This window comes from Brachyhypopomus gauderio, chromosome 4 (assembly GCF_052324685.1).
Source record: "Brachyhypopomus gauderio isolate BG-103 chromosome 4, BGAUD_0.2, whole genome shotgun sequence".
NCBI classification, from domain to species: Eukaryota; Metazoa; Chordata; class Actinopteri; order Gymnotiformes; family Hypopomidae; genus Brachyhypopomus; species Brachyhypopomus gauderio.
This window is the reverse complement of record NC_135214.1, coordinates 6,033,640-6,046,868: the sequence shown is the minus strand read 5'-3', so window position 1 is coordinate 6,046,868 and position 13,229 is coordinate 6,033,640. Positions and strand designations below refer to the sequence as shown.

The following is a 13,229-nucleotide window of genomic DNA, read 5'->3' as shown; positions in this document are numbered from 1 at the left end:
AGACAGAGAGACAGGCTCCTGTGCAGACAGAGAGACAGGCTCCTGTGCAGACAGAGAGACAGGCTCCTGTGCAGACAGAGAGACGGGCTCCTGTGCAGACAGAGAGACGGGCTCCTGTGCAGACAGAGAGACAGGCTCCTGTGCAGACAGAGAGACGGGCTCCTGTGCAGACAGAGAGACGGGCTCCTGTGCAGACAAAGAGACGGGCTCCTGTGCAGACAGACAGGCTTGTGCAGTGAAACAAGCACATGTCCAGGGCATTGGTGACAAAGAAGACAAAATCACACCAATGTCTGAGTGCTGCAGCATCATATTATTACTGTCTGCTGCCAAGTTTATTCCACAATAGTACTTATGTATTCATACTCTCCATTGATTTCCTTTTGACTTAAAAAAAAAAAAAAAGATTTTCAATTCATGCCTACAAAACTAATTATCTCAAAGAGCACAGGTGAGTGTAAGCATTCCAAGCCAAGATATGTGGCAACGTAGATAAGGTCCAGCGATCAGATCTCACATTCTCACAGCTGCTACTGAGTCAAAGAGAGTTCATTATAATCCTGTTTCTCTTAAAGCAGAGATCTCAGATTTTGTACAAGACATGAAACGCTTCTCCCTAGCAGATGGATATGAAACTGGAGGGACGACTGTTTTAATTGAGACGCCCAAATCTCCTTGATTAATTTGGGATAAAATTGCCCTCCGTCCTCTCTGTGCAGGAGACCTTGTGATTTCAAAATGTGTCTCCCAAAATTGGAGTGGAATTGGATGTGAGCTAACGCTGTGACATAGCATTAATATTAATTACAGCGTCGTTTGGTATTCTACTCAGCAGACTCGTGTTCTTGGAGACTGGAAGCGATCAGTTCTCCACCTATACAGCCCACGTTCCCCCCGCACCACTAGATAACTAAAGCAAGGCACGTAAACACATTATGGCCAATCTATCTCAAAGCCAAACGTGAGCTTTGGAAGGGGGTAAAAAATGTAGGAACACTAGCGTATTAAAAAGCGGTAAATTCATTTGCTGTCAAGATGGACCTCTGGGCATGTCGAGGGAACAGGATTTGGAAAATCGCTAGCAGAATAAGGAATACGTATACATGATGGATAAATGTGTGTGTGTGTGTGTGTGTGTGTGTGTGTGTGTGTGTGTGTGTGTGTGTGTGTGTGTGTGTGTGTGTGTGTGTGTGTGTGTGATTCACACCTGGAATCTCGTTGCAGTCTCTGTACTCCGTGCTGTTGCCCGTGCATGGAGTGACCTGCGTCCCGCAGGTTCGCGTGCGCACCTGGAGTCCCGCGTCATCACACGCTGCCCACAAGCTCCACGCCATCCAGCCCCCTGCGCAGACGCACGCCGTCACAAACGGACACCCCCAAAGAGGCCCAGACACAAATGATCACCGAGGAGACGCTCGCAACAGACGCAGCCCAAGATGTTTGCTCGGGAGAGACTTTGAAGGAAACACATGGACACATTTGTTTATTGGGCAAATTGAATCAACAAATAAACGCATTGCTTCTAGTCTCAGAACTGAAGGTTTGGTGACGGGCACGTCTGGGGCGCCAGCTTGCAGGAATCCCTCTTTCCTAAACCGAGTGGAGAGATCCGATATGCATTTCCGACAGTTGGTGACGGCGGCGGGAACCCAGACCCACTGGAGCACATGGCTTCCTCGTCTAATAACGATGCTAAGCAGTGTGGGTAATTGCTTAGTCCATCTATTTAATCGCCTCAATCAAGTGTTTGCAGGGGCTGGGGAGGATGGCAGAGGGCCAGTTACCCTGGAGGGCTGAGCGGTCTTAATCTGCATGCAGCACACAGGCCCGTCCTTAGAACACTTCCTCCTTGCAGGCCATCTCAAATCGAGCCAAGCTGAACGGACCAGCCTGAGAGGCAGTCCAGAAGTCTTTCATCTGCAGAGCTGGACCTGGGTGATCAAGCAGCCTGCTGCATCGTGGTGTGGAGCACAGGCTGGCCTTTGAACAGGGCGTGCATGTGTGTGTGCGGCCGTGTGTGCAGGTGTGGCCATGTGTGCGTTCGCAGCACGTGTTTGATACTGTAGCAACAAGAAAGCCCCTTCCATCAAGAACTTCCTGTTGATTGCCAACACGAACAAACAAAAAAGTTCCAGAACTGGGTTCATGCCATTCTGGCCGCAAGAAGCAGAAACATCGCACAATGATTGGGGAAAGTGATGTTTACAATTAAAAACATTTAAATGAATTCAAATGAGAGAGAAAGCAGAAACACTAAACAGGGGTGTGGTGCTGTGCTCATTAAAGCCAATTAAAGCCAAGAGGTTTTCTTCATCTCTGGGGGGGGGGGGGGGGGGGAGAATGTCTGTCATTCCCACACACGATTCCAAGATTAGGTTGTGTCATTAATATTCGAGCTCCTTAGGGGTCCTGTACTGGTTTTGCATGGTAAAGACCTCCTACATTTCACACGCACAAAACATGATTACATAGCAAAGCCCTCTGTGCGTCGAAACCTCGGAGGGCCGTGTTTCTGATGTATAGAAGCAGTAAATAACAGACTCCGTGCAATAACGGTCGTCTGCTTAGCGGCCGACGTCCTGCACCAGTAAAGCTCCGTGAGCGTGACAGATGGTGTGTGAGATGTGTGGAGACGGACAGACAGGAAACACTAATAAACACGGGCCTCTGATCTCCTGCATACAGACAGAGTGCAGTACGTCTACAGAGTTGTCTAGCAGGGCGTCGGCCCTGGGGGCGGGGCTTACCCTGGCATGTGTGTGTGTTGCACAAGGCCTCCTCTGTATGCAGCCCGATGCAGATGTCACCTCCGTGGAGGGGGGCGGGGCTGCTGCACGTGCGGGTCCGCTGGTAGTGCCCGCCCCCGCAGGGCACCGAACACTGCGACCACGGCGACCAGCAAGACCAGGCACCCTTCACTGTGCGGACCAAACACACGCGCAGACCAACACGACACGAGCAGACACGCAGGTGCGTGCACACACACACACACACACACACACACACACACACACACACACACACAGACACACACACAGGCGCAGGACGATCAGGCAGGCGGGAAGGTACGGGACAGCAGGACAGGACACACAGGCAGCACACGGAGGACACACAACAGAGGCATGGGTCAGAAACAGCCACAGCGCATACCATGGTAAGCAAACACGTGCTGCGGGGGCATAATGGGATGGTGGGAGGTTATGGGGGCGGAGCCAGAGAAGCAGCAGGCCGGGGGGCGGAGCCAACAGAAGTGCCGTCCACACCTGGGCCCCACCGTCTTCCCCTACAGACGCTGCATCAACACCCCTCACCCCCTAAAAAAACACTTCTAGTCTTCTCGCCGCTTCCTCTGCTGTTGGTAGCTGTCGCCATTCAGTTCTGATGTTTCATCAGCTCATAGTGATGTAGAGGTAGTGCCGTAGAGCCCGGGGGGGGGGGGGGGGGGGGGGGGGGGGGGGGGACCGGCTCCATGTCCCAGCTGCAGAAAACTCTATTACCCCCGGAGGATTAGAGCGGTGAACTGGGCCGTGACGGCCTGCAGGGCGGCGATGAGGTGCTCTCCCCTCACCGTGAGCCCAGTCACATGACACACACACAGCTGGGAGGGTAATACAGGTCCCGCCCGAAGCTGTAAACCAGAAGCAAAATGGACCCAGCCTCAAACATGTCTGGTGGGTGAGCTATTCACTTCATCTCTCCCTCTTTTCATAAATATACATGTTTACACTTTTACATTAGCGTATCTGGCAGAGATGAGGAGAGAGGCGGTATGTGGCCGGTAACGTGATCAGAAGTACATCAGCTGGCCCGCAGGTCCAACGCTGCCCTCATTTGCCTAATCCGCGTTCACTCCTGGCATCAGGAGAGGAACAGCAGGAACATTGGCCAGGCCGGGCCGGGCCGGGCCGTCCACCAGGGAGACGGATCTGTGTCGCTTCAACATGGGTTCAGGGCCAGTCCTGTAGGCACTCTTCCACGGCCGGTCAACGGAGCTCCGACAGAGAAACCCGTGATCAAGGGAGCAGGAGAATTATTAGACCGTTTCATACCAATCTGTCTGTATTAGTCATCCGATTTGTAAGTTATACAATGCCTGAAAAACAGTGTGATCACACTGGCAGGGCAGGCGGGTTCGCACACAGGGCCACGGGGCCCCGGGGCCCCACTGGGACGTCTCAGCTATCCATTAGCTAATGAAATCAGTAATCCACTTGACACATCCTAATGGACTTACCAGCTGTTTTCCCATTTGGGCGTTCACTGTTCACTGCCAGCCTGACTTTTAGTGTGTGTGTGTGTGTGTGTGTGTGTGTGTGTGTGTGCATGTGTGCTCATGTGTCTAGGGTCATGTACTTAGATCATGCATTTAACAGGAAAATGCTGACAGTGTGGGGAAACAAAGGCCTGTTTGTTTTCAACACACACTCACATTCACCGACTCACATACACACACACACACACACTATGCAGCCTTTATTTAAAAACAATAAGAACAAAAATATTTTCTTTTGGTTATGGAGTATGATCTACATCAAGACCCTCTAAATACCCCACATAGGTAGCAATACAAGACTGCATGTGCATGTGCGTGTGCGTGTGCGTGTGCATGTGTGTGTGCATGTGGGTGTGTGTGTGTGCGAGCGTGTGTGTGCGCGTGTGTGTGCACATGTGTGTGTGCGCGTCTGTGTGCGCGTCTGTGTGCGCGTGTGTGTGCGCATGTGTGTGTGCGTGTGCGTGTGTGTATGTGCGTGTGCGAGCGTGTGTGTGTGTGTGTGTGTGTGTGCGCATGTGTGTGCCTGTGTGTGTGTGTGTGTGTGCATGTGTGTGAGTGTGCGCGTGCGTGTGTGTGTGTGTGTGTGTGCGTGTGTGTGAGTGTGCGTGTGCGTGTGTGTGTGTGTGCGCGTGTGTGTGCGCGTGTGTGCATGTGTGTGCGTGTGCGTGTGTGTATGGACAGGTGTGTGTGGTACCTGGGCAGGGTTGGACAGGTGTGTGTGGTACCTGGGCAGGGTTGGACAGGTGTGTGTGGTACCTGGGCAGGGTTGGACAGGTGTGTGTGGTACCTGGGCAGGGTTGGCTATTGCAGTCTTGGTACTCCACAGCTGATCCTCTACAGACAGGTGTTGGGCTCTTGCTGTCGGTGCAGGTGCGTTTGCGCGTGCGGAAGCCTTTGGCACACGCCTGACTGCACGTGGACCACGTCTCCCATGACGACCAGCCGGAGCCCGTGAGCCTCACACCGGGGACCCGTAGCAGTTCATCCACTAGAGCTGTGGAGCACAAAAGCCTCCATGTACCTCCATGTACATTCATATATCTCCATGTACCTCCATATACCTCCATGTACCTCCATATACCTCCATGTACATCCATATATCTCCATATACCTCCATGTACATCCATATACATCCATATATCTCCATGTACATCCATATATCTCCATGTACCTCCATGTACATCCATATATCTCCATGTACCTCCATGTACATCCATATATCTCCATGTACCTCCATATACCTCCATGTACCTCCATATACCTCCATGTACATCCATATATCTCCATGTACCTCCATATACCTCCATGTACATTCATATATCTCCATGTACATCCATATATCTCCATATACCTCCATATACCTCCATGTACCTCCATATACCTCCATGTACCTCCATATACCTCCATGTACATCCATATATCTCCATGTACCTCCATATACCTCCATGTACCTCCATATATCTCCATGTACCTCCATATACCTCCATGTACATTCATATATCTCCATGTACATCCATATATCTCCATGTACCTCCATATATCTCCATGTACCTCCATATACCTCCATGTACATTCATATATCTCCATGTACATCCATATATCTCCATGTACCTCCATATACCTCCATGTACATCCATGTACCTCCATGTACCTCCATGTACCTCCATATACCTCCATGTACATCCATATATCTCCATGTACATCCATATATCTCCATGTACATCCATGTACCTCCATGTACATCCATATATCTCCATGTACATTCATATACCTCCATGTACCTCCATATACCTCCATGTACATCCATATATCTCCATGTACATCCATATATCTCCATGTACATCCATATATCTCCATTTACATCCATATATCTCCATGTACCTCCATATACCTCCATGTACATCCATATATCTCCATGTACCTCCATATACCTCCATGTACATCCATATATCTCCATGTACCTCCATATACCTCCATGTACATTCATATATCTCCATGTACATCCATATATCTCCATATACCTCCATATACCTCCATGTACCTCCATATACCTCCATGTACCTCCATATACCTCCATGTACATCCATATATCTCCATGTACCTCCATATACCTCCATGTACCTCCATGTACCTCCATATATCTCCATGTACCTCCATATACCTCCATGTACATTCATATATCTCCATGTACATCCATATATCTCCATGTACCTCCATATACCTCCATGTACATCCATGTATCTCCATATCTCCATTTACATCCATATATCTCCATGTACATCCATATACCTCCATGTACATCCATGTACCTCCATATACCTCCATGTACCTCCATGTACCTCCATATACCTCCATGTACATACATATACCTCCATGTACATCCATATATCTCCATGTACCTCCATGTACCTCCATGTATCTCCATGGCTCTGCCTACAGCGAGCGGCTTAATGCTTATGATACAACTGATGAATCAACAGACCAGAATAATGAGTAATGTCACAAAGACTGTTATATATCTCTGGCCTCTGAATGACCAGATTAAGCTCAGTTTTAAAAGTGTAAATTACAAGCATACGACCTTCACCCTGAAATACCTCAATGTGCTGAAACACACGTTCTCTGCTTCCTGGACCGTTTCATAGTCCACGAGTGACAATGACCAACGTACTAAGCACTTTTTGACACAGGAAATGGAATCAATGTTTACCGTTGGCACAGGACTAGCCGTTCTGCTGTAGTCAGGTATCTGGGCACGTTAGCGAGTGACACCAGCGTGCCGTTTCTGCCTGCTTCTCCCCAGGGGAGTACTGTGCTACCTTAAAAGCAGCATGTCAGCATGCTACCTCCGTCCCTGTTCTGCGAAGATTTGCTTCGCAAAACTGTGTGGCGTGTGCGTAAGCCCCTGGAGTGCAGACACGTGTGTGCGTGTGCACATGCGTGTGTGCAGCGTGGGGCTCACCATCTGTCTCGCAGGCGACGCTGCCGTCGTTGGGGCAGACGCGCGTCTCCACCTTGCGTTTGCCCAGCTGCAGGTCGTGGGGGTCGGCCAGCTGCGCTCGACACACGTATCGCACACGCTGTTCCTGCCGGGCCCCGCCCTCGCTCACGTTCACCGGCACCCAGGCCGTCCACGGCGTGCTCCGCCTCACCTCGGGACACGCCTCCAGGTTGCAGGTCTGGTATTCCTGTGGGGAGGAGAGAGAAAGGGGGGGGGGGGGGGGGGGGGGTGTTAGAGGAGGAGCGCTCGAGCTGGAAGGCTTCAACCTGACAGCTCACTACCTCCGCACACCGGGGACGTGCCTTCAACACCTTGCGAGGAAACTTGATTTGAGTTTTAATAAAAGGCAATTATGTCTAAGATAACCGCCGCTCTTGAGAGCCACGGAGAGTCATGCGGAGACAGTCGGGGTGCGGGATCCGTTCTGATCAGAGCCTGAACCCGGCGGACGCACGGCGGACGTCTCTTCTCTGCCACGGTTTATCGCGGCGTGTGTTCGGCTACTTTTGGTGCTTCTGTATAGCGGTGTGTGTTTGCCACATCCCTGAAGGCCTGTGTGTGTGTGCGTGCGGACATGTCGGCATGCCCCTAATAATGGGCTCAGGGCCCGGGCGGGCAGGGGAGCAGGAGAAACACAATGTCCACTTAAAGTGTCTGACTAGCGACTGGGTCCAGTGCCAAGAGAGAAGGGTTATCACAGAGTACTATGGTTCTGAGCCTCAGGGGACTGTGTATGTGTGTGTGTGTGTGCACAGGTACGTTGCGCATGAGTGTGCGCGCGCGCGCGCGCGCGTGTGTGTGTGTGTGTGTGTGTGTGTGTGTGCACAGGTACGTTGCGTATGAGTGTGTATGTGTGTGTGTGTGTGTGTGTGTGTGTGTGTGTGTGTGTGTGTGTGTGTGTGTGTGTGTGTGTGTGTGTTTTACGCACCAGCGTGCAGCCTGGACAGCTATTTCCGTTCTCACAGTTCCTGGAGCGAGAGTGCACCCCTCCCCCACACTCTGTGCTGCACTTGGACCAGGGTGACCATGACGACCAGAACACGGGCTGCGGACATGACACCTTCTCATTACAGAACCTGGGGGGTGGGAGGAGCCTCGAGTTACTCACGCCCAGAGGTGCAAATTAAGACACCAGAACACGGAAGAGTCGCAGAGGGGGACGTCACATGGAACATCACAGGGAACCAAGCACAGGGAGAGGAACCCATGGGTTTGTGGGTAATTTGAGGATCGCATTCACATCCCATCAGGTACTCCGGAGATGGCCCCGCCCTCCTTCGTCGTGTGTGGGGTGGTACAGGAGGGCGTGGCGTGACCCCGGCGTGTCTCACCTCTGCTCCCGAGCCTGACCCACGCACACGCGGCCGCCGTGTCGGGGCGAGGGGTTGTTGCAGGAACGCTGGCGCACCTCGAAGCCGATCTCACAGCTGGTGCTGCAGTGGCCCCACGACGACCACGGCGTCCAGCCTCCGTTCCTGCAGGAAGACAACACAAACGACACGTGGTGGCTTCCCCCCAGGAGCAAAGCAAGGCTAGCAAGGCTAACGAATTGGAAACGCATTCTTGTGCTCCTGTTCAGGCCTTAATTGTCACGTCCTGTAAAAACACAGTTTAATATGTCGTATTTTCTATAAAAATGTTGGAGGCTCTTGTAGAACAGGACTCCATTGATTTGAGCACACACGAGGACCTTGTCTTCTTCTGCAGACTGCCCGTACTAAACAACCCCCCTCCTCTCTCTAGAGCTCCCCCTGCTCCCCTCGTACAACACTGCACTGATAACATCGATTATCCCACGTAAAATATCCACCTTGGACATAACTTACTCTCATGTACAGTAAACCTCCCTCAGTGCATGGAGCCCTGATTCAGAACACCACCCAGCTGGGTAACGTGACAAATTGCCCACAAATTGGCCTACCGTTTGTGTTGTTTGTGAAGATAATATCATTAATAAATATTTATTATCATTTCTTTCTTGGTCTCTTCACCCTCCCTGTTAGTCATGGAATCCCTTCATTAATTCTGAACGAATGACTAATTTATCCAGACGTGCCAGACATGAATGTAAACACACATGTTGTGGATAACGCCCTTAGTCAGTACCTCGAGCAGTTGGCCACCTCGATGGTGGGACCCTCACAGTTCCTGCCCCCACAGCGAGGGGGAGGGCTGTCACACGTCCGAGAACGGCACAGGCAATCGCTGGTGCCGTCACCGTCGTCATGGCTGCATGGTTGCCATGCCGCCCAGGGCCCGTAGACACCGTCCGTGGTTTGGTTCCGTAGCTGGAACGGGAAACAGCGTGCGAGGCTTCGTGAGGACAGGAGTGTGAGGCTACGCTGGCGGTGACCACACCTCCTGCAGAGGTCGAATGTTCAGACTGACCAACCACCAGCGCTCCCACCCACAGCCAGAGGATGAGGGAAAAGGTCAAGTAATTAACCGCCACTGTGACCAGCTCTGTGTGTGTGTGTGTGTGTGTGTGTGTGTGTGTGTGTGTGTGTGTGTGTGTGTGTGTGTGTGTGTGTGTGTGTGTGTGTGTGTGTGTGTGTGTGTGTGTGTGGAGCTCCTTACTGGGCAGGCGGTGATGTTCTGGAACCACTGGCTCATGTTGGAGCTGTCCTCAATTGTGGTGCAACGACGTTGCTTCCTGTCCCAGCCACAGTACGGGTCCCTGGCATTCAAACACATCCTGGAGAGAGAGAGAGAGAGAGAGAGAGAGAGAGGGGGAGAGAAATGGAGAGAAAGAGAGGGAGAGAGAGAGAAGGGGGAGAAAGAGAGAGGGAGGGAGGGAGAGAGATGGTGTAAGGTATACAAAGAATTAAATGAGGCAAACTAAACTGCATGTGTAATCACTGTCAGTCACAGATGATATGAACACCCCTCCTAGGTGCAGCTATCCAGAGGCACGCCGACCACATTCACCATCACCGCACGAGAAGAATCACGATATAATCCTCACACACCCCTGTGATGAATTGAAGTGGAGATTAAATATTTGTAAGGTGGTGAAAATATCGTCTTAATTAGGTATAATTAAATCTCAGCCCGCCTAACGGAGCCATGAGCAAAGAGAGGGAGTGTTAAACCCATAGCAGTAAACCCCTGGTGTTAAACCCATAGCAGTAAACCCCTAGTGTTAAATCCATAGCAGTAAACCCCCGGTGTTAAACCCATAGCAGTAAACCCCTGGTGTTAAACCCATAGCAGTAAACCCCTGGTGTTAAACCCTAGCAGTAAACCCCTAGTGTTAAATCCATAGCAGTAAACCCCTGGTGTTAAACCCATAGCAGTAAACCCCTGGTGTTAAACCCTAGCAGTAAACCCCTAGTGTTAAATCCATAGCAGTAAACCCCTGGTGTTAAACCCATAGCAGTAAACCCCTGGTGTTAAACCCATAGCAGTAAACCCCTGGTGTTAAACCCATAGCAGTAAACCCCTAGTGTTAATCCCATAGCAGTAAACCCCTGGTGTTAAACCTATAGCAGTAAACCCCTGGTGTTAAACCCATAGCAGTAAACCCCTAGTGTTAATGCTATAGCAGTAAACCCCTAGTGTTAATGCCATAGCAGTAAACCCCTAGTGTTAATGCCATAGCAGTAAACCCCTAGTGTTAATCCCATAGCAGTAAACCACTAGTGTTAATCCCATAGCAGTAAACCCCTAGTGTTAATCCCATAGCAGTAAACCCCTAGTGTTAAACCCATAGCAGTAAACCCCTGGTGTTAAACCCTAGCAGTAAACCCCTAGTGTTAAATCCATAGCAGTAAACCCCTGGTGTTAAACCCATAGCAGTAAACCCCTGGTGTTAAACCCATAGCAGTAAACCCCTAGTGTTAATCCCATAGCAGTAAACCCCTAGTGTTAATCCCATAGCAGTAAACCCCTAGTGTTAATGCCATAGCAGTAAACCCCTAGTGTTAATCCCATAGCAGTAAACCCCTAGTGTTAAACCCATAGCAGTAAACCCCTAGTGTTAAACCCATAGCAGTAAACCCCTGGTGTTAAACCCTAGCAGTAAACCCCTAGTGTTAAATCCATAGCAGTAAACCCCTGGTGTTAAACCCATAGCAGTAAACCCCTGGTGTTAAACCTATAGCAGTAAACCCCTAGTGTTAATCCCATAGCAGTAAACCCCTAGTGTTAATCCCATAGCAGTAAACCCCTAGTGTTAATCCCATAGCAGTAAACCCCTAGTGTTAATCCCATAGCAGTAAACCCCTGATGTTAAACATGTGGTGGAAAACTCCATGTGGTAAACCCTTGGTGGTAAACCCATAGTAGTAAAAGTCTGTTGGTAATCATGTTATTAAACCCCCTGTTAGTAAACCCCTGGTATTAAACACCCTGGTAGTAAACCCCTGTTAGTAAACACCCTGGTAGTAAACACCCTGGTAGTAAACCCCTGTTAGTAAACACCCTGGTAGTAAACACCCTGGTAGTAAACCCCTGTTGGTGAATACCCTAGTAGTAAACCCCTGGTAGTAAACACCCTAGTAGTAAACCCCTGGTAGTAAACCCCTGTTGGTGAATACCCTAGTAGAAAAACCCCTGGTAGTAAACACCCTGGTAGTAAACCCCTGTTAGTAAACACCCTCGTAGTAAACACCCTGCTAGTAAACACCCTGGTAGTAAACCCATGTTGGTGAATACCCTAGTAGTAAACCCCTGGTAGTAAACACCCTAGTAGTAAACCCCTGGTAGTAAACACCCTGGTAGTAAACTCCTGTTAGTAAACACCCTGGTAGTAAACACCCTGGTAGTAAAGCCCTGGTAGTAAACGCCCTGGTAGTAAACACCCTGGTAGTAAACACCCTGGTAGTAAACCCCTGGTAGTAAACCCACCACCCAGCTGCTGCTCTGCAATGAAAGATTAGGCTGTGTTTGGGCTGTACTCCAACGCTCAGGGTGAGGAAAACACACAAGATGTTGATGTGGGTAACTGATGAGAGTGAGCCCCACCCATGGGGGGTGAGGGGGGTGGGGGTTCAATCGTGGAGGTTGGGGTGGTGGGGACTGAATCATTCCTGCTTGTCAGTACTGTGGTAGGGTATCCTTCCCATATAATATACCCTAACATGTTAACCAGCCTGTATTATGAGCCCGTGTACCTGACTCTCTCCTGAACTTCATGTCAGTTCTTACCTTCTTCACTTGTTTCACCACACATGGGTCGAATATTAACAGAACTGCCATGCTAATAACCAAGAGTAGAGAGTCATTTTCTGCTAGCAAATCTCCTGTAAGCCAGGTTGGATAATGATATAATTCTCAACCATCCCACTAAAAGCAGATCTTCGTCACTGGTCTCTCTGGCTGGGGAAGGCAAGCTGCAATCCACAATCTCCACCCAGGACGACTAGCTCAGATAAAGTGAGGTAGTAGCAAGGGTTCAAGCACACGTGCACCAGCCGAGGTGACTTCTGCCTTCCGCATTTCTCTTTGGGGTCATGCTGAGTTCAGACTGAACAGAGCGAGCTCTGTGCTCCAGAACGGGCAGTCTGTGTGTGCCACGCCGTCAGCTGGCTTTGTTTACTCTCACCCCCCGTGTTGCGCTGGCAGTTAACATGCGTTGAGCAGAATTGAAAGAATAAAGAAATGGGTGGTCACTGCCAATTAAGGGCAACTTGGGAGAGAAAAGAAATAATGATAACTGTGTTGTGTGAAAGGCCCAATTACCCCCAGTTACCAGGAGTGGAGAGACAAGCCCTCAAGGCACCGACCTGCAAGTGAAACCCATTTAAGCGAGACGTCGGCACTGGTCTTAATTACAGTGGAAAAGTCCTCTCCCCTGAACCAGGGGCGGTGAGGGTGTCCTGGGGTGAAGAGTCCAGCACAGAGGGGGGGCTCTCCCTACCTGCCTCTGCTCACCAACTGGTTCCCAACTCACCCAGTGTACAAGCAGGGAAGTTCCCACAACCGTGCCGTGGTCATTCGGGAGCACCCCCACCC

General features: G+C 50.4%; 1 protein-coding gene across 5 annotated transcripts in view; it reads right to left on the bottom strand.

The window, feature by feature from the left end:
• The window catches only part of sema5ba (sema domain, seven thrombospondin repeats (type 1 and type 1-like), transmembrane domain (TM) and short cytoplasmic domain, (semaphorin) 5Ba), a 105,183-nt gene that overhangs the window by 6,733 nt on the left and 85,221 nt on the right, over positions 1-13,229 (bottom strand). For 3 of the 5 annotated variants that reach the window (XM_077001767.1, XM_077001769.1, XM_077001768.1), the window contains exons 13-20: positions 9,852-9,969; positions 9,381-9,562; positions 8,606-8,749; positions 8,203-8,350; positions 7,236-7,461; positions 5,061-5,267; positions 2,748-2,918; positions 1,208-1,342 (exon numbers count right to left, since the gene is read on the bottom strand). In XM_077001767.1, the coding sequence (XP_076857882.1) occupies positions 1,208-1,342; positions 2,748-2,918; positions 5,061-5,267; positions 7,236-7,461; positions 8,203-8,350; positions 8,606-8,749; positions 9,381-9,562; positions 9,852-9,969 (1,331 nt within the window). The remainder of the gene's footprint in view (positions 1-1,207; positions 1,343-2,747; positions 2,919-5,060; positions 5,268-7,235; positions 7,462-8,202; positions 8,351-8,605; positions 8,750-9,380; positions 9,563-9,851; positions 9,970-13,229) is intronic. The other 2 variants (XM_077001770.1, XM_077001771.1) reach the window with 2 other exon arrangements.